This window comes from Cynocephalus volans, chromosome 13 (assembly GCF_027409185.1).
Source record: "Cynocephalus volans isolate mCynVol1 chromosome 13, mCynVol1.pri, whole genome shotgun sequence".
In the NCBI taxonomy this organism is placed as follows: Eukaryota; Metazoa; Chordata; class Mammalia; order Dermoptera; family Cynocephalidae; genus Cynocephalus; species Cynocephalus volans.
Window position 1 is genome coordinate 60,316,823 of NC_084472.1, and position 21,091 is coordinate 60,337,913.

Here is a 21,091-nt window from a genome sequence, read left to right on the forward strand (position 1 = left end):
GGGTCAGAATTACTTTCAGAGGTCTTCTTGTTTTCTGATCACAATTCATTTATTGCATTTATGCTGATAGGGAGTTGGTGAAATAGCTTACAATAATTAGTAAATTGATCTCTAACCAAGACACCCAGATTTGAATATTCTGATATGGATATAATTTTAGTCCCTCATAAGAAAACCATTGAAAAAATGTATAATTATATTCATTCATGCATATTATATATTGTATAATATATATGTATGTATAATACATGTGTTTATAATATCAAAGCATATTCATATAAATATGGGCTCTAGCGTCAAAGAACATTGAAATGCATGGTTTAGTATTCATTCTTTCAGCAACTTTCTTCTGAAGGACTAAAGAAGGTACACACATGTGTATACCACATGTACGTATATGCACACACACCACATATGCACATACATATATACGACATATATGTACATACTGCATACACAAATACATAAATAAATGCATGCATATATACATATATATGTTTGGATCAGATTATCTGTAGCTCTATTTAAAGGATATAGTGTTATGATTCTAGATTTCATTCAAGGCTTGGTCATTTTATTATTAGAATTGTGCTTTAGAAAGGCAAACATTTTTGGTTGATTCTGTTTTGAATATGAGTTTCCTGAGTAAAATGGCAGCAGAATAACTTTGCTATTGGAATAAATAAGACATTTTCTTATTTGTTAGAGAATCCATCTCAAGTAGGAAGAGGTTATGTGGCCATCACTATTCTTGACATTAATGACAACGCCCCTGAGTTTGCCATGGAATATGAGACCACCGTCTGTGAAAATTCCCAGCCAGGGCAGGTAAGGGTCTTCACAACACCTTGGTCCTAGTAATTTCTTTGAAAATATGCAGCAGCATTTGCCTTTGAAATTTTTCTAGCTTTAAGATAAAATGTAATTTGCTTGTCTCAGCAAAACCAACACTTTGATGTGTAGCATAAACTAATATTAAAGAAACCTTCAAATTCTGGTTTAATTGGGGTGATAAAAATTCCTCAGGAAGAAAAGGTAAACATTGTAAAAGCCCTGTTAAATGGTTAAGGGCTCAGTCTCCTTTAAAGAGAAATACAGCATATTAAGCTTGATTGAGCTGTTTCCAACATTGCACAGCAGAGTTTAAGCACCTTGAAGTTCTAAGAGTTCAGTTCAGCTCAATCTGAGTTTGGTTTGTTCATTTATATTGTTCACTGTCTTGTGATGTTTACTAGAATGTCTAATCAATTGGCACAGCTTATTTCTGAGGTTCACAAAGGTAAATTCAAACATAATCTTTGAAAACATGATTTGTTTTTCAGAGCACTTTTTTAGATTGGGTTCATATTAACATCTGATCCTTTCCCCCTGTTGATTTAGAAAGATAGTATTTATTATAAGGTGTAAAATTGCTCTGTCCTGCCTCAGAAAATGGCAGAGCACACCCATATGCTTTCATGTTTTACATTCTCTATTTCTAGGTTATCCAGAAAATCAGTGCTATTGATAAAGATGAGCCATCCAATGGACACCAGTTTTACTTCAGCTTAACAACCGATGCAACAAATAACCACAACTTTTCATTGAAAGACAATAAAGGTAAGGTATTGTTATTGTAACTGGTGGAGGCAGGAGGTACGGACTCTCTAAGCAGGTATTCTTTCTCCCTCAGGAATGCTGATTATGGATTTAGTTTGTAACAGCAAGGACATTAATTAAAAGGCAATGGGCCCCTCAAGTAATTTTTAACTATGGATTTGCTGTCATGAAAGAGAAGCTGCTATTTAAATCATTTCAGGCCTAAAGCCAAATAGTAGGAAAAGTTAGATCTGTCTCCCTCTTACTCTTGTTTCTCTTCTCCTAGACACTTGCTTCTTTATTTGTATACAAAGTTCCTTATTTAAATGACCTAGTATTTTGAGGGCCAGTTAAATGCCTTAATAAGGACTATGCTACAGAGATACAACTCGAGACATAAGGAAAATAATTGAACTTTGTACATTTCAACTTAAATCAACTTTGATTTAATATTTTCAATAATGACATGTTATTCATTTATTTTTACATAAAAATAAATTATTTCATGCAAATTATAACATATTATTAATATAAAATTTAAAATGTAAAGTAGAAAAGAACAAAAAATCTCCCTCTCACACCAAATTGCATTTCTCTATTCAAAGGGAAACACTCTTAGCAGTTTCATAAGTGTCATTATAGAAACATTTTTAAAAATACCTACATATAAATTCTGGTTTGGCTTAGTAATATGTATTGATAATTATAAACACTTTTAAAGAAAACATTAGAACTTTCTATTATCTAGTTTTGAATTTATATATTTGAACAGGTTTTTATCCAAGATACTTATTTTAGCAGAAGGAGAGAATTTGAAACTGACATAAAGGAAGAATAATATTCCCGAACAATATGAAAATGTAATTCTTTCTTTCATTTAGGTTGATTGTGTGCACTGAGTTTCAGAAAAAGAAAAAAAGGAAAAGAAAAAGAAAAAAAAAAGCTAGTCAAATACTGGCTTATCAACGAAGTCTTCCTTTCAGAAGATGAATATTATGAGGACTTTTGCCTGAGGCTATTACCTTTTTTAATGCAGAAAATCCAACTTTGGTCTTAAAAATTCAATCTGAAAATAATATTTTTCCCGATCCCATTTTCCGCTTAATGAGAATACTGTCTTGTCTCTTTAGTAATATGAAGGAAAGAGCGTCCTCTATGTGGGTCATCCCAAACTCTCTGACTTAATCATAGTTGGAAAGGATAATTCTTACCACTTAGATTGATCCAATAATGCAGACAGGGGAGTTTGTGACCTTCACAAGAAAAATGTGAATACATATTGCCAGAGTGTCATCATCCAATGCCACCATGATTGCTATACAGCACATGAACTAAAATGTTTGGATTTACAGCTCATCCATGCTCCCACACAAGTAAAAATTTCCAAACTGCATTAAGCCCATAGATTCCTAGCCTGTACTTTATAGGAAAACATACCAATAGGGAGAAATTCAATTCTTATGTTGTCTTCTGCATTAGGGAGCAAATAAAGAACATTATGAATTTTGTTATTTCTTTCCTAAACATAGGGGTCCTTCTCACATGCTTGGCACTTTGGTTTGTGCTCCACAATTCAGAGAGAGAGAGAGAGAGAGAGAGAGAGAGAGAGAGTGTGTGTGTGTGTGTGTGTGTGTGTGATTTTGATGTCAGTCATGTTAGATTACAAGTCAACAACTTTATGAGACTTTTGTATCAAATCATAAATGCATACAACATCTGAGTTGGTTGGGGGCAAAGGCATTGACCTGTGTGTTACTGTTCAAGCATACAGGAACACACTCAAGATAATATCCTTAAACAACTCTGTGCTTAGTTTTTCAGTGAGAACCTTCTCAAATTCATACATTTTAACATAAAAGATTTGTGTACATAAAGTCTTACCAGATGGAATCTGAAAATCAAACAGTTTTATTCCTATCTCCTCTATAATTGCAGGTAATACGTCTTCTGCAGTCTAATGTGAGATTGCTCTTTTGTGCTGATTGAGACAGGACAGATTTCAAGTGTTCTTTCATTAGGGTATTGTTAATTCTTTCATGCTAACATTGGTTAAATATCTTTAGACAATTTGTAAGGGAGATACATATAGAAGCACTCTGGCTAATACTATGGTTCTGATATTCCTTATTTTTCTTTATATTTTTAAAAAATTATATTTGCTTTAATTGCAGCAATATTAATTGCTATAGATTTTAAGAATTCCATAAGTTCTCAAATCAGTTAATAAAGGCAAGTTATCTGGAAAAATTCAGAATAGATAAAATCTATTCCTGATACAGAAATCGCAGATCACGGTTATGTTATATAGACTTATTTATCACTAAAATTTTCTATAATTACTTTAATTGTTTAGATAAAATAGAATATTGAATATAAATTAAACACAAATGACCTATTTTATCACTGACGAAATGTTTATATACACTTGGTTTTGGTAACTATAAATACCAATATAGACTATATAAAAACTATGCAATAACTTTTCTTCTGAATATCTATACATGCTTGGTTTAAATAAAGCCGGAGTAGTTTTTTTATGTTTTTCTATATTGACCTTGGAACTTGTCAAAGAAAGACTGGACTGGAAATTTCATCTGTGCTGTTTGATGATGCTGCAAAAATATTTAACCTATTTATTTTTACCATCCTCTCTATACGGATGTGGCTTGAAATTTAAAGTAAGCAAAAGTGTATACTACATGTAGTTTTCACAATGTTACACTTAATGTATCAAGTGATTCATAAACATTTTCATATTCAGTTTTACTTTTTAACTATTTCTTTGGCTATAACTGAATAGAATAACGTAAATATCTTAAAATGTACCTCTATTGAAAGGAACTTAAAGAGAATTGTTGAATAAGAAAGGTCTGTGACTCCAGAACTTTCCCTCATTAAGAAATAGAAAAAACAGAGTGACTTAAAGTTTGGAAAGACTGATTCCATCAGAAATCTTGTGTTACACATCTGCTTTCTTTATCCTAGACAACACAGCCTCAATACTAACCAGGAGAAATGGCTTCCGGAGACAGGAGCAATCTGTTTACTATCTGCCTATTTTCATTGTGGACAGCGGGTCTCCTTCACTTAGCAGCACCAATACCCTCACCATCCGAGTCTGTGACTGTGATGCAGATGGCATAGCCCAGACCTGCAACGCAGAGGCCTACGTCTTACCTGCTGGCCTCAGTACAGGAGCCCTGATAGCAATACTTGCCTGTGTCTTGACATTGCTAGGTAGGTACTGTTTCTAGTGCTTGCTCTATAAGAGCAGTCGTAACAATAACCATTTATCTTTTGGAGAACATCTGCAAATATTCTACTGAATGTGTTTTGCTGACTGAGTAACACTGTTATCATTGGGCTCACATTCCAGTGGTGTATTTAAAGTGTAACAAAACAAAACAAAACATCAATTTTATTTGCAAACCATCAGTAACGATAAATGGCTTATACTTAAGATTGAGATTTTTTAAAAATTTACCTTATTCTAGCTTTTTGTTTAGAATACTCCCCAGAGGAGATATGCTAAACTAGAGAGAAAGTTTTCTATATTGCTTTGATAATATGTTTATTTTAAAAACTATGTCTTTGTATCCTACCTTTTTCCAGAAAATGTTTAAGGTAGCTCTCTTAAATTATTTGCAAATTTTAAAAGATTATAATTCAACAATGCAAACATTGTAATCTCCAAAGAAGTATTAAAATATTTAATTGTACTTTTCCATGATTACATTATTATTTGGTTAAATTAGATTTGTAGCTCAAATTAGAATTACAGTTTCGTAAGAGATTCTGCAGTATTTTTTTAAAAATTGAGAGACATCCAACGTGGCCATTGGGTAATGGGTTTATTCCAAAGCAACATTTTCCTTCACCGTGTACCTTCCTGTAACAAGGACAACAAGAACTTAATATTGTACCTGAGACTGTGCTACGTGTTTTCTTGGGATTTAATAGAACTAGTAAAACAATTTATGACATATTTTTATAAAAGCAGCATTTACAATGGCAGTCAGCATTGTATAATGTTTAAAAACTAGATTTGTGGAGTTAGGTAAACCCAGCTTTCATTTTTGCTCCAACACACACTAGTTATTCACAAGGGGAATGTTAATTTCTCTATAGATGGCTTCTTACTCTAAAAGGAGAAAGTAATAGAACTAGCCTCATAAGTTGCTGTGAAAATTAAGTGAGATCATTCATGTGATGAACAAAATGCCTATCATATAGTGAACATCCAGTGAATTTTGTGTTATTGATGAGGCAAAAATTGTCACTCTATTAACCAAGCTAATGCCTAGTTACATACTAATACATTGTAAATGATCTCATAAAAAGAAAGTTATTATCTTCAATAACTTCAGCTAACCAAATAAATCTAGAAGGAAATAATTAAGCTATTTTTCATATATGAGGATACTTCAGAAGGTTCATGGAAAAATAGAATTGAAAGATAATACAAATCTTTCCATGAAATTTTTAAAATACTCTTATAACTTTACACAGGTAGTAAAAACATTCAGAAACTCATTAGACATGGCAAGTAATAACCGATTAAGTCTGACTAGAATATAAAGGACTTGAGTAAATTTTGAAAAAGGTGGAGCCAAAGCAAACAACTTTTTATTGCTCTACTGGGTTCCAAAATATAATAATAATGTAAATTGTCTGTTTATTATATAGTAGCAGAATAACCTACACACAAAAAAATTTTTTAAAAATTCCCTTTATACTTAAAATGGCTATGTCTTTAGCTTGAAAACACAGAGTGAGAAAAAAAAAAAGAGGATGGGCAGACGGTGTATGGACATCATTTAAAACTTAATTCGACCAGTTTATCACAAATAACTCAGATTGGACAGTACTTAAATGTGATAAGATAAAACTGTATTCCCCAAATTTTAATTATCCCCAATAGTTATTTACCTTTTTTTTTTTTTTTTTTTTTTTTTTGAGGCTGTCTGATGAAGCTTGCTTTACTTTTAGTAAACACTTTTACCTGGGATTTGGGGGTTTCCTACAATTTAATTTTTTGACGATCCAAATTAGTTAAGAACCGTCAGCTAACTATAACCAAACATAAATGAAATGGAGTTTTATTAGAAATTTTTCTTGTATATAATATATATATGAGTATTGTGAATGAATGTGTGTGTATATAAATAAAGGTTTTTTAAAATTTTTGCCAAAATTTAGATAAGTATGACTTCTCTTGCTTTTAAATCTGAACATATCGCCCAAGTAGACACCGAATTAGGAATGCCTCTTCTACTTCTAAAGATCAGGATTTATGCCCTATATTTTATTCATTTTTTAAATGTTTCTGAAAGTCTATAAAAATATAAGTCAAAACAGAGCCTTATTGTACTGAAATTCATTTTGAAACCAGGGGCTTCTGCTTGCACCCTCCATTTCCTCGTGAAAATGGAGTCTGCACTTAATCAGTATCTTTAAATGCTACATCTCAGTTCAGAATTGCGGTCTCTCTGTCTTATTTCCTAAGTCTTTAGAAGCATATAATCAAGAATTTGTATACCCTTTTGGCTCTGCCTCCTCTATTATTGACTCTGGATTTGACAGAATAGACACTGCAGCCAAAGATATTGTGTATTCACAGGGGGTGTGGATGGGGTACACAGCTTGGTGTGGAACTTGACTTCTATTGCACAAATGACACGGTCTTTACAACAGTTCGAAAAGTGGTGTAAATCTAGTTTGTAGACATTAGGTATCAGAATTTGTAACTAAAACCTTTTCAGACTTCTGAACAAATATTCTTAGAAAAAGGCAAGCTAAGGAGGTGGGAATGGGGAAGAAGAAATTGAGAATCAATTTCAATTAAGGATGACACTAAAGAAGCAACTGGGCTTTGGACTCTTACAGAAAGCATACTTTACTACGTGTTAAGTTTGTGTTCCAGTGATGTGACAAATTAAAGCTACTTGCAATAAGACAGAAAAAGAATGTTAATGCTGGAAGACATCACCCAAATAGATTGTAGACCAAACCTGTGCATTTTACAACATGGTAAATTGAGGTACAGTTAAGTTCAAGAATTTGCAGGAGTTCATATATTACTGGCCAAGATGAGATAAGATTTTAGGTCTCATTATTCTCAGCCATTGTTTCTGGGTTACACCACAAAGGAAACACACCTTGAAAATATTTTTAAAAAGTTACTCAAATATAATCCTTTCTTAGGATTTGAAATTCATGTTTTCTTAGGTTAGATTTGTCTGTTTTCACCTCTATCTGAATTCTTCTAACTTTATGGGTGAACTTTTTTCTGATTTCTCTCTCATTCTCAGTCTTGCTCTCATCTCTCTAATTTATTTGTACCTGAATTCTCTAAATGAAAGAGATAATCCAAAAATTAGAACATGGTGTTTCCTTTCTTTACACTGAGTACAACTTGAATGGGAGACATTATTGCCATATTTAAAAGTTATGATAAAGTAATCAATAAAGGTACCTTAATTATTTTTCATGCAGTAAAATTTCATTACTATATGGCGAGATGCTCCAGTATTCTAAAGCTTGAATACAAATTATGTTCCATGATTAACACCAACACCGATTTTAAATATTACTCATTTTAAACATAGTTAAATTCATGTTCGTTGACATATACAGGCATTTTTCCACAAAGCTAAAAGTACTTACTTTAACGAAAAAAATTCTATGAAGAACTGACACATTAAGTTATTTCAGTATATTTTTAAGAAATAGAATTTCAGCTGTTTTGCTTTCAAATATGGTTTCAATATTAAATATTACACATGTATTTAGAGAATATTGTGGCTAGATTCTTTCTGTTTCTCTGCACAAAGAAGCTTTTTCCTAGCACAAAAGCTGCCACTGAATTCACTATATTAAGTTTTCTTTTTTCCCTACTTGGACCCTGAAGTTCAAGTAATCGAAGTCCTGTAGCATTCCTTCAAGCTCTGTTCTTCAGACACATTTGGGATTACTTAGACTGGTCCAGCTTCATAAACTCAGGTTTAATAAGGTGTTTGTAGAAACTCACTGTTCACTGCATGGAATTCAAGCTCTTCTAGTGATGTCTAGGGTGTCCAACTTGACACTTAGCTGTCATGTTTCTTGCCATTTTTCTTCCCTGACCTACCAAGTACTAACCTACTATGTTTGGCACTGTTACTGTGAATCCTCATGAATTTGTTCAACAACAACAAAAAACTTTCCTGGTTTTGTAAGTGATAGTAAATATTACTGAGGTAAAATATATTAAATCACTGAGAAAAAAAATGGTAGCACTATGCAAAAAATTTATCCCCATTATAATCTATAACTACAGAACACAATCTACATAATAGTAGTCCTAGAGATAATAACAGGCAGACTACGGTTGGCTAAGTTATGGTAGCAGATGTGTTCCTCTTTCAAGCAAGCATGGGCATACTCAAAAATAAATTACATTTCATAAGCTCATACTATATGCTATACATTAGCCTCAGTGCTTTATAAGCATTATTTAATTTAATTCTCAAAACAGATTTCCTAGGCAAGTTTTTTTTAAAAATTATATCCATTTTATATATGAGAAAACTACAGCTTAGAGGAAATATGCACAAAATTATAGGGTAAATGAGTGTCAGAGTCAAGACAGAAACACAGAATAGCTGCCACTAGAACGCTCTTTATAGGGTATTTTTCCATATGTGTTTTCCAATATGAAAGACTCCTGTGTCTCTAAGAAATACCTATAGGTCTGTGGGTATCTCAGTGAAGGCACTGCCAAATTAGAGGCAGCAAAATCTTGGATCTGTTTCATATAGCAGCTTTATCATTTCTTTGGTTAGTTCTCTGTCCAATTCATGTTATCCTTCAATTACTTCTAAACCTGAGAGAACCATTTAGAATTTTGCATGTTATATTTCAGTACAACCAACATATCATGCACTAATTGTGTTTGTGCATAACATATTCTTTGTACTTAGGATAGTTTTTTTTTTTCCTTGTGTTAACTGAGACTCAAATAAAATCATTCTAATGCTCACATTTAAAGGAGAACTTTGTGATAAGTTTCACCTGTTTTGGGAAAAGAAAACATCTATTTCAGTGGTAATTAAACGTTTCTATCTGGAGAAATGGGAAGAATTATCTCCTTTATGCACATGATTTTCAAATCTCTGGATAGATAGTGGGTTTGTCTATATTCCTTACTCTATTGGATAGCTGAAACTAGAAAATTTCAATAGAAATATCAAATCCTGAACAATTTTCCTTTACTCCTGCCTCTTTTCCTGATTTAGTCTTTACTTATATATTTGTCTGAGTGGAATCAGTCAGCTTTCCTCTTCTCTCTGTTCCATCCCACATAGTCAATCAGTCCCCAGATATTGTTCATTTTACTTTGTTGCTTCTTAATCAATGTGTTTCTCTCCCTTGATATTGCACCTGATTTTGTCCAGAGTCCAACTTGTTCCTCCTGAATTACGGCAATCGTCCATTCTCTATCAGATCTAATTCATCAGTACTGCAGACAGAGTAAACTTTTTAAAAGCAAACGGGATTGTAACACACTCCAGCTGGAAAATAATGTTTCCATGACTCCCCATTGTCTACAGACTAAAATCGCAGACACTCTATAACCGGATTGTTCTTGCCCAGTTCATCCTTATTTCTCTCTACTTACATGTTGGACTTTACCAAATTGCATTAGTTGCTTTTCTTAGAGTCATCCTACTTTGTCTTACTTTTTCTAATTTGTCATGCTGCTTCTGCCTGGAATACTTCTCAGAATCCACAAGTGGCTCATTCCTCTTTGTATTTAATACTCACTTCCTTGGCTTCTGAGGCCAGGTTGGGTTCTGTTCTAAAGGGCCCCATAACCTTGTATGTAACAATCTTAGAGCATCCATCATGGGTGATTTGTGTGCTTCATTAGTCCATCTCCTTGTCTTTCTCCTCCAGTAAACTCTTGCTTTTGGAAGCAAAGACTAGCATTATTTTATCACTATATATGTAATGCCTCATAAAGTGTGTCTCTGACATATACAAGACATGCCATACATGCATGCTGAATGAACCATCAATAATTTGAACTTACTCATTAGCAGAAAGGAACATTTGATCTTATTTTTGCCATTATCCATGGAGTATCTCCATTGGACACTGATTTTCCCATTTCCTAAGATTCTACATTTTTCTGATTTTTTTTTTTTTAGATTCAGCCTATCTCTTCAACTTTTCAGGAAAACTTACATGACACAGGTGAAAAATTTTAAAATTATACTTAGGTTAATAGCCATGAAACTATATAAAGTCTCAAGAAAAAAAAATCAGAAAATATGACTAAAGAGAGAAAATATTGCAGTAGAGATTTTAAGGATACTTTATTTATTATTGATTTAAAATTTAGGTAAAAGTATTATAGCGCATATCTAGTTTATCTCACTTACTCACTTTAATTATATCAATTACAAATCTTTATCCTTTGTAAAAATAAGTAGTAGAATTGGTCCCTAAGTAGAAGCTAAAATTCTGGCCTTTTGTTACTGGGGATCCGTATGTACAAGGGTACTTCAAAAAGTTAATGGTAAAATAGAAATTAAAAGATAATAAGAATATTTCCATGAATTTTTTGAAGACCTTTCTTATTTCTGATTCCACAGAACATAGATCCAGAAAAAATGACCAGTTGATTTTTCCTGATCCTTCAGATCTTTGCTTAGATGTCACTGCTGATGACATCCTTTTCTTATCACAACCAGACTGTGCTGGTATTCCTGTATTTTTTTTTTTATCATTCACTTTTTAAAACACAAATTATTTTATTTCTTTGCTTGAAGCATTTCAGAAGCATCAAATGTACTAACATAAAATCCAAAGGTTTCTCATGCTCCACAAAGCAAGGCATGTTCCACCACCTGCTCACCTCTCTAAGGTATCAGGCTGTCTGATCCTTCACTCACCCAGTAGGAAGAGCCACATAGACTTTCTTTCCATTATTTTCAAACTTGTTATCCTTTTCCTGAAACATTCTCTTTTCATTCCTTTGCCTGTCAGGCTTAAATTATTTTTTATGCCCCAGCTTCAGTGTTATCTCCTCAGGAGAAATGTCCTCACCACCGTGATTAAATTAGGCCCCCATCCCACCCATTCTTCATCATAACACCTGTGTATTTCCTTTGTAGTAGTCACCACAGTTTATAAGTATGTATGTTTGTTTGCTTTGCTCAAACAGAAAAGCACCATGAGAATAATGATTTAATATCTTTCTCTTTCTCTCGTTTTTTTTTTAACCAGTATGTTCTTAGGGATTTCCAAACGCACACAAAAATATGTTTGAAAGAATCTGTGAATATTATTTATCACACTCTACTGTAAGTTTTACAACCTGTGTTGCATATTTTAATCCCCTCAATAATAGGCCCAGTCTCTCTCTCTTATTTATTATTCTACTATCTGATAGACTAGATAGAAAAATTAACTAAGTTACTAGGATGTCATCATAATCACATGTAAGTGTATGGGTGTCACACTTCCCTCTGTGTAACAGAGATAGAAAAAAAGAGAAAGAAAGAATCACTCAAGGTAACATGAATGAGGACTGGAGGGACTGCCACCCATCAAGGGAGCAGCAGCCCCGATCCAAAATCAGCTTTTCTTTTTATTGACAAGACAAGGATGGTTCACAAGAAAAATAAGTTGATTCAATCATCAAAGAAGGACATAAAAACAGGCAGTGTTATAGAAGGGAATTATAGCTAAGTATAGCTTTAAGCAACTAAAACTAGTAATAGCAGTAAAATTAACAATGTGACATTCCAGAATGCAATTTGTAAAAAGCTAAGTCAATCCACTAACAAACAGCTTGCCCTTAGTAAACATTTTCTTTTTCACATAATTCTTACAGTGATTTTTTCTTGTAGCATATTTAAACAGCATTCAAGCAGTTCCTTAACATATCTTAAGAACAATCAGTAGGTTAAATAGTCAATAGTCATTTAAGCTAGAATCAAACCAGCAACCTAAAACAGTCAAACTACACAATCCCATCCCTAAACAGTGATTAGAATTGATTAGATGGCTTTTGCCAGACTTATCTGTGGACTGTTGTCCCCTACTCAAGAGCCTTTTCACTAATTCATGCATTACCTAAAAATCCTATTCTAAGATCAAAGGAGAATCAAGATTTCTAACCCACTACATATGGGGAAGTTTACCTTCTGTGCACCAGTTATGTGACTCAAACTTTAGAAAAACCCAAAAAAGTAGAAACTAAATTTTATAAGGCTTTATTGTAGAATTTTCACAATATATGATGTGTTGTTGGGTAGAAATGTCAGGAAACTGTTTCTACTTAATAGCCTCCCTGTTTTGATGATCGTGCAGAACTCTTGAGGATGGGAACAGTGAAAAGGGTTTGAAATTGACCCTGAAAAGAGTGAGGATAGGATGTTTCTTCATCATGGTTGTTTCTAATCTGAAGCCAACAAAATTCAATTTCAATTCAAGATTAAAAGAAAATTACTAAAACTTAATTAGGGACTAACAGAGAAAATGTGACAGATTTTTAGTAAGTCTTATGCCAATTAACAGGATCAAAGAACAATAAAGAATTTAAAAAACAGGAAGTTATTGAAAGACTAAGTTCTACTTGCACATTAATGTGGATAATTATTTATAATAAATTATTGGACTTGTATACAGATTGCGCTAGCAGATTTTTCACTTAGATTAGGTTATTTTTTCAAGTAAAAGTGTCGATCGCAGTGTTAACAGCAATTTAACTGTTCAATATATCATTTGGCAGTAAGAATTTAAAGGAGAACACATTAAGACTGTATGCGACTAAGATTTTCCTAGTACTTCTGAATCTTTTGCTTAGATCAGCAATCCAAAATCCATTTATATGAGCCACCAGTGTAAACCATATAGGTAATTTTAAATTTTCAAGTAGCTTTATTAGCAAAAGTAAAAAGAAACAAGTGAAATAAATGCTAATATTACATTTTAAACACAGTATATCCAAACTATTATCATTTTAACATACAATCAATAAAATTATTAATATAACAATATTCTACTTTTTAAAAAATCAAATCTTGTGTATTTTTTTCTTAGAGTACATCTCAACTCAGAATAGCCACTTTTCAAGTGCTCAGTGGCTAGTGGCTTCTGACAGGGAAAATTTAGACAACTTTTTAATGGCTATTAAGAAGTTATGATTGTTTATAGAGACCACAGAGATGATAGTGTTTTTGGTGAAGGCTGACTCATCCTTCAAGTCATAGCTCAAATGTCGTTCCTTATGTGAGACTCTCTCTGAGCATCCTGGCCAGAAATAATCATTTTCTCATACATATTTTCTTAGCATATTTTATGTTGTTGTCTAATTTAATGCACTATATAAGTTAAGTGATTTTTTTCTTATAAAAAATGTTGAACTTATTGTAAAGAGCTATCTGCATATCTCTAGTCACAGAGCCTTCTCTGTATTTTATTAATTTATTTGACAAATGTTTATTAAGTGTGCAGTCACTATCACGTACTGTTCTTTGTGCTTAGGATAACTCTGTAGAATAAAATTTCTGACCTTATTGTGCTTACAGTTTTAGTAAATCAGTGCTCATTAAAAAATAATGCTGAATTAAATAAAATTTAGGCTTTAAACCTGTGGTAGTAGTCACTAAACAAGAAAGTGATATTTAGCAGTTATAAAGTCTTGCAATTTGATTTCCAAAAAATATATACAGAGTTTTAGGGTGGAAAGAACTGGTGTGATGGTAGTTCACATGACTGAGTCGTTTTAAAGAATGCCAGATTCAATATTTGAAATTCGTTAAAAAGAATAATTAAATGCATTAGTGGAAGTAGTTCTTCTATAATATAAGTACTGTTATTTTGCAGTGGTACCGTTTTGTGGGGAGCAGATCACATCTGCAGAATTCTGCCTAGTTCTGGGTGCCAAAATCTAATGTTGAGAATTCTGACATTTTCAAGCATAGAAAATTCAGAGCAGGGGATTCAGGATGACAGTGAGGTGTTTAACTCAAGAATAGCTGAGCACTACACTACACGTTCCTGTAGGATAAATCTGGATAACTTTTAAAGTGTCTGCTATATTTAAGAAGATATGATATTTGATAATAGAAGAAATTAATTGGAAAAAAGGGCCTCTTAATTGTGGAGACCAGGAAGAGATTGGTTAGGACCATAGGACTGAAGTGTTTTCAAGGTGATCCAGCAAAAATCATGTTCCAGTTTGAATGTGTAGATGTGTATTTGTCAAGGACAACTGTAGACTTGAGAATAAGGGGATCCACTTTATAGTATGGTGTGTGTTTTACATTTCTATATTTTTCTCCATCTTCCTTTCCTTTTATTTTTCTGATTTATGGGGGAACGATACTATTCCGGTCTGCATGCTTCTTTGCACTTACACATGTCTGTATCTTCCTACAGTGAATTGCATTACAATCTATAATGTATTTATCTGTGCATATATAGCTTACAACGTTTGAACTGCTTGCAAGTAGGGGCCCTTTCTTGTTATGATTTTGCCAGTATCTAGCACTATTTCCTACACCCTAGGATACTCAGACAATGTTGAATTGACTGTTATAAGACAATTCTAAAACCAGAAATGTAGGTCAGCATTGAGCTTTTACTCCTGTAATAGCATTCAAACTTCTTTTCTCACATCTACTCTCCCCCTCTTTTTATCCTGAGTCCAGTCAGAATAATTAAAAAAAAAAAAATCTAATCATACCATGTAGTCCTTAAGACACATTTGTTCTTGGGCCTAGAGGTTCTGACTCGTGCCTGCATCTCCAACCTTCTCTCCCTCCTCTTTCCTTGTCTCCCAGCCACATGGGCTCAAACTTTTGCTCACTGTGTTCCCTGTGCCAAGAAAGTTCTTCCATGTTACATCTCCACCCATCCCAGCCTCAGCCTGCAGTGATCCTCACTTAAGTTTTCCTTGTCTCCATTTACGTATATCTTGATAAGATCATGTTTCCCTCTTTTGGAATAATTACCACAGTTCTACTTTTAAATGTATTTATTTTTATTATTTGATTAATATGTGTCTATTCCATTTAATCATAATGTCTGTGAGGGAATATATTATATCTGCTTCTATATGCAGCATTGTATCATCATATTTAATGCATATAATAAATGTTTAACATATTTTTTGTTAAATGGATATATAAATTCATGAACAAGCACCATAGAAGTGTCACATGACTGGACTTCAACTAGATCTAAATCTTTTCTTCTGTCCCCACTCAGAAGTGTAGTCCGTATGACAAACAGGACAAATGATAAAACCTCTTAAAATATATAATTTTGTACTTACTCAGGCATAAAATATTCTTCTTAATACAGGGATTATCTCCATAGTCCCTGAAGAGCAGTTAATACTTGTTCTGTGTAAAGGTTAAAAATTATTTTTTATAAGTGCTCAAGTAGCTAGAAATTAATAATCTCCCATGTCATTGAAATGTTAAATCATCTAATCTTCCAAAACGCTTCACATTTTCTTTAGCTTCAAACAAGATTGGGAAATGGTACGAACATTGTAAGATATTAATATTCTTGTTGTGTATCCTACCTGTGTATGGATATACCCATGGGCACGCTAGGTTTTCACATTTACTGAAGACTTGAGCATCAAAAGGCAAGTTTGTCAGTAACATTAAATACATTTACAATAGAATATACATATACGTATGACAAAATTCTTTGTAATTATATGAAGGAAAGAACTGAGAATTTTGAAATGTTTGGCATACTTAGACATGAATTAAATTAAAAGAGCTTTTAATTATTCCATAACGCTTCCTCTCTTCACACCATCCCTCACTCTTACGCTCATCGTTCCTTACACCTGCTCTCAGTTGAACATTTCTCCCCTTCAGTTTTGCTATCCACTGTGTGTAAGAGGGTTCTCGCTGTAACCCGCCTGCCCCTGGGTACCCCATCACTACTCTCTCTCACACTCGCCTCTTCATTCTCTGCTTTGCTCAGTTTGAGTTCTCACTAAGGTGTATTACTGGTTTTTCTTTTTACTCTCATTACTTTTATTATGGGAGAACTGTGTGAAAAGTCTTAGCAACCAAACTTGTATATAAATCTAAAATAATTATGTTTATCATCTACATGTCTTAAAACTTACCGACATGTCCTTCTTTGACTGAGGAAATGCCATCAGAACTCTCATTCTTGTCACCCAGGGTCTTTGTTTCTCAATTGCCTTCTATGAAGGCACTACCTTATAGTGTTACGGAAAGTGCAGAGGCTTTGAAGGCAGCCTGGGATGGAGTAGGCCTCACCCCTTGTTACTGCATTTAATCGCAGTGACCATACACATGTCTTTCTGCATGTCTCACATGCAGAAGACAGCTGTCCAATGGGAGAATACCTACCCCAGAGGACAGTCATGAAGGCCACATGATGTGTCCTGTGTGCAGACCCTCCCTCACTTTTCGCCTTACCACCTTTTCTGTCTCCCATTTAATGTTTGGTACACATGCCCACCTATATATTTGGTACATCTTCTACTTTGTATGTTACCTAATCTTGCTCTTTTTTTTTTCTTTGGTTAAAAGAAAACACAGTATTTTCAAGTGCTGTGCTCATGGAATCTCTAATTAACATTCTTCTTAGGCCAGAAGATAAAAACGGGGGAAAAAAAAAAACAAAAAACACTCTATAGTGCACCTGTAAGTGCCTGAAATTATACTAACTCCTCGTACATTATTTCCAAATTTTTTTATCTCTTTAATCCACCCGGTGAACACTGAGGTTGGCTGTTATTATCATATATAGCTAGGATCAGTTAAAGTTGCTTGCACAAAAATCACACAGCTAATATGGGAACGGAATGAACTTCTATCCAAGGCCTTGACACCAGAGCAGAAGGCCCTTCTGTTGTAGAATTCTGGCATGAATCTTGAAAACCACGGGATTTGGAGTTGTAAAAATGCTGATTCTCAGGAAGGGATGATCCACTTTTCAAGGAAGGAAGGTGGGTACCAGACTACTTACGGGAACAGCAAGATAGGCAAACAATAGCTTTTGAACTATATATCTGGCATTTTGACGAAACCAGTTGAGAGCATTCAATGCGGTTATAGCGAATAGGTATATACGTGACTTTGTGACATGCGAAGATAGCTAGAAAGGCTCAAAAATGTATCTCAGTTTCTAACTGTTGGCTGTCTATAAAATATAAAGTTTACGGAGTGAACAATAGGCCAGGGTCAAATGGGAAAAGAAAGGAAAGAGTAACAAAAAACAATTATTTTCACAACTATATCTTAAGATCGTCAATAAAAATTTCTTCATTACTCACATTCCTGTTAATGATGGAAAAGCAGATAGCAGATGCATATTTAGAAAAGTGTATAATTTTTTATCAAAGATATAAATTTCTTTTATTTTAAATTAAATAAGTATTTAGACTTTTGGTTTTTGAAAATAGAATAAGGTGGAAGATGGAGTACGTCTCACCCCCAGTTACTGCAGTTAATTACACTGAATTGCACGGATGTCCTTCTTGGTTGTATATTTCTATTTTTAAATGTAGTCTTAATGCCAAAGTAAAATCTTTACAAGATATTTTGAATATAAATATTCCAAAGTCCTTTTAAAAAATATGGTGGAAGTTACATACCCCAAACAGTAATCCACTTAGTGTATATTTTGGACCTTTTAGTCCTTCTAAATACACTTAAGCCAATACAATAAAAACTGTTAAAATGTATTATTTGTAAATAGAACATTAAAAATAATTCATTAATTTATATATGTTTGAATTCCAAAATCCAAGAACAGCCTTTCTACTTTATTTAACTTAATTCAGGGGGCCATGAGGTCTAATATATTCCCAACTCCAGGTGCTTTAGTCACTCAGAAGCCAGAGCAGTCCCCTTCTTGTTAGTGTATTCTTATTGAAAACACACATAATGTATTCAGTTTGTTTAAGCCTAAAGAATAGCCAGTGTAGTCGTTCTCCTTTGCTTTCCAGTGCGGCCACACGCTTCATGATTTTAATATTAGTTTTGATATAGGAAGAAAAATTTCTGACTTTAGACAGGTGATTTATTTCTTAAGTCTATCTTCGGCAGATGCTGAAAATCTCACAACCTGTATTCTGTCTTTAGGTATAATGCATGAAGACCAAGTTCAGTATTTCATACATGAAAGTAGGACTCAATTTATTATAGAGAAGCTTTTAATCTTTGTAAATGGCCTGACATGCTAGATTTTATTTAACAGCTGAGTTTCACAGACAAGGACTAGGCATTTCTTCAAAGAACCTGACCAAATGCTGTAATCCATTTCCTTCTGAAATCGCAGTTGTTAAATTAGACACAAACATTTATGAATGTCACTTTGCCTTTCCAGCAATTAAGGAGTTCAAAAAATCCCTTTGTGTTTCATGGCTTTGAAATTAGTATATTAATTCTGAACTGGCCCTTCAATTTGTTCTATCGAATACTTTGGAAGTTACGTTAAAGAGAAAGACATCAATTTTAAACAGGTGTGGAAAAGAGTTTCTTCATGTATAAAAGTGTTCTATTTCAATGCTATTTTAGTGATTTTAACACGTCTACTGCTGTGAATTCCCATGTAAGCAGGCAGCCAATTTATTTCCCTTTAAAGGTGAGGCAATCTGCGTCGCCACCATCGGCCTGATTGCCCCATGGTGAGGGTCAGCTGGTGAGTTTGCTGAAACTTACCCTTTGCTGTCTCGTTGTTTCAGTGTTAATCCTCCTTATCATCACTATGCGAAGACGGAAAAAAGAGCCCCTCATCTTTGATGAAGAGAGAGATATCAGAGAAAACATCGTTAGATATGATGACGAGGGCGGGGGAGAGGAGGACACAGAAGCTTTTGACATGGCTGCGCTGAGAAACCTCAATGTCATCCGCGACACCAAGACCCGGAGGGATGTGACTCCAGACATTCAGTTCTTGAGTCGACCGACTTTTAAAAGCATCCCAGACAATGTCATCTTTAGGGAATTTATTTGGGAAAGACTAAAAGAAGCTGATGTAGATCCTGGTGCACCCCCTTACGATTCTTTGCAGACATATGCATTTGAAGGAAATGGCTCCGTGGCTGAATCTCTCAGCTCTTTAGATTCCGTCAGCTCAAACTCTGATCAGAACTATGACTACCTAAGTGACTGGGGGCCTCGTTTTAAACGACTTGCAGACATGTATGGAACTGGCCAAGAGAGTTTGTACTCATAGCCTTGGAACCTTAATAGGAAATGTACTGAAGGGAAAAAAAGAACAGCAAAAAACACCACATACAGAAAACAAAAACTCCACTTGCTAGAGGAAAATGGTTGTAAATATTTCTCCATTTTTAACTATTTAGGTTTCTGCCTTGATGAAGCTTATCTTCATTAGACTTATCCAAGGGACTGCACTGACCACAGACTCTGAGCATTTGAAGGTTTTTTGATAAAAAGAAATGCTCAGTGGTTTGTGAATAGATAGCAACTCTCCTATACCTGCAAAGGCACCTAACCTCTATGAGTAAGTAGTGCCCTGTGTTGTCAAGGAGGTGAGCCAAGGATGCCCTGCACATACCTTCACGGTACTGTCAGTGGGAGAAATAGAACGTGATGCACCATTGAGAAGTCCTGGAACTTCTAGCATATCAAAACATGGACACATTTAATTTACAGCAATGCTTTCAGCTTGCTATATTATAAAATCCAGCAGAATTTTTTTTTTGCTGTTGGTTAGCAAAAATATTTTATTTAGTGATATATAAATTCTCAGAAAATCCTTTCCAAATGAAAAACCTCCAATAAAAGCCAGTAAAATTTGTTTTAAGTCAACACAAACCATTGTTTATCCAATAAATCATGAAGTGTTCCAAAAAAAAAAAGGTAAATAATTTTTAAAGTTTGCAGTAGTTTTGAGATGGTTGTGTAGGTATGATAAAAAAAAAAAGTTGCTGTCTATTCGTTGATTTTTATTATGTCTTCTGATTTGTACAGGAGAATATCTTTTCCTTTTTTTATTTGACACATGGTGTTATATTTATGTTGGAGCTCCAATCTCCACTAAGTTCAGGTCCGTCTTACTGCCTCGTGGTATTAAACTCATCAGAACATGCCGATTTTTCTCCAGCCTGAGCTACATGAAGGAAATGAAGCATGGAAATGGAGAAATAATAGTAAAGCGATTGAGCCCTGTTGCCGTTCACATCTCAAAGAGGAGCACAGCTACAAGGACATATAAATTGTTCTTCTGAGCCATTAGAATGTCAAAACATTGAAATAAAATATTTGTATTTTAGAAAGACTTCAGAAAGAATTGAGATTTTCTCTGATGCAAGATTTATTTTTCAAGGTCATGAGTTCTGTATGCTCCAAAGACTTTCAAGAATCTGTTTCCTGACCTCTCCTGTAAACATATTGAATAAAAGACTGATTTTTTTAATATCTTAAAAATATAATGTTATAAATTTCAAAACCCATCTTTAAATTCGGATACAAACATGTCCTTCCAG

General features: G+C 33.8%; 1 protein-coding gene across 1 annotated transcript in view; it reads left to right on the forward strand.

Moving 5' to 3' along the window:
• CDH7 (cadherin 7) overlaps positions 1–19,815 on the forward strand; it is a 108,462-nt gene extending 88,647 nt beyond the window's left edge. The window contains exons 8-11 of the mRNA XM_063076837.1: positions 707–828; positions 1,482–1,599; positions 4,564–4,815; positions 19,322–19,815. Of these exons, the coding sequence (XP_062932907.1) occupies positions 707–828; positions 1,482–1,599; positions 4,564–4,815; positions 19,322–19,815 (986 nt within the window). The remainder of the gene's footprint in view (positions 1–706; positions 829–1,481; positions 1,600–4,563; positions 4,816–19,321) is intronic.
• The last annotated feature ends 1,276 nt before the right edge of the window (positions 19,816–21,091 follow it).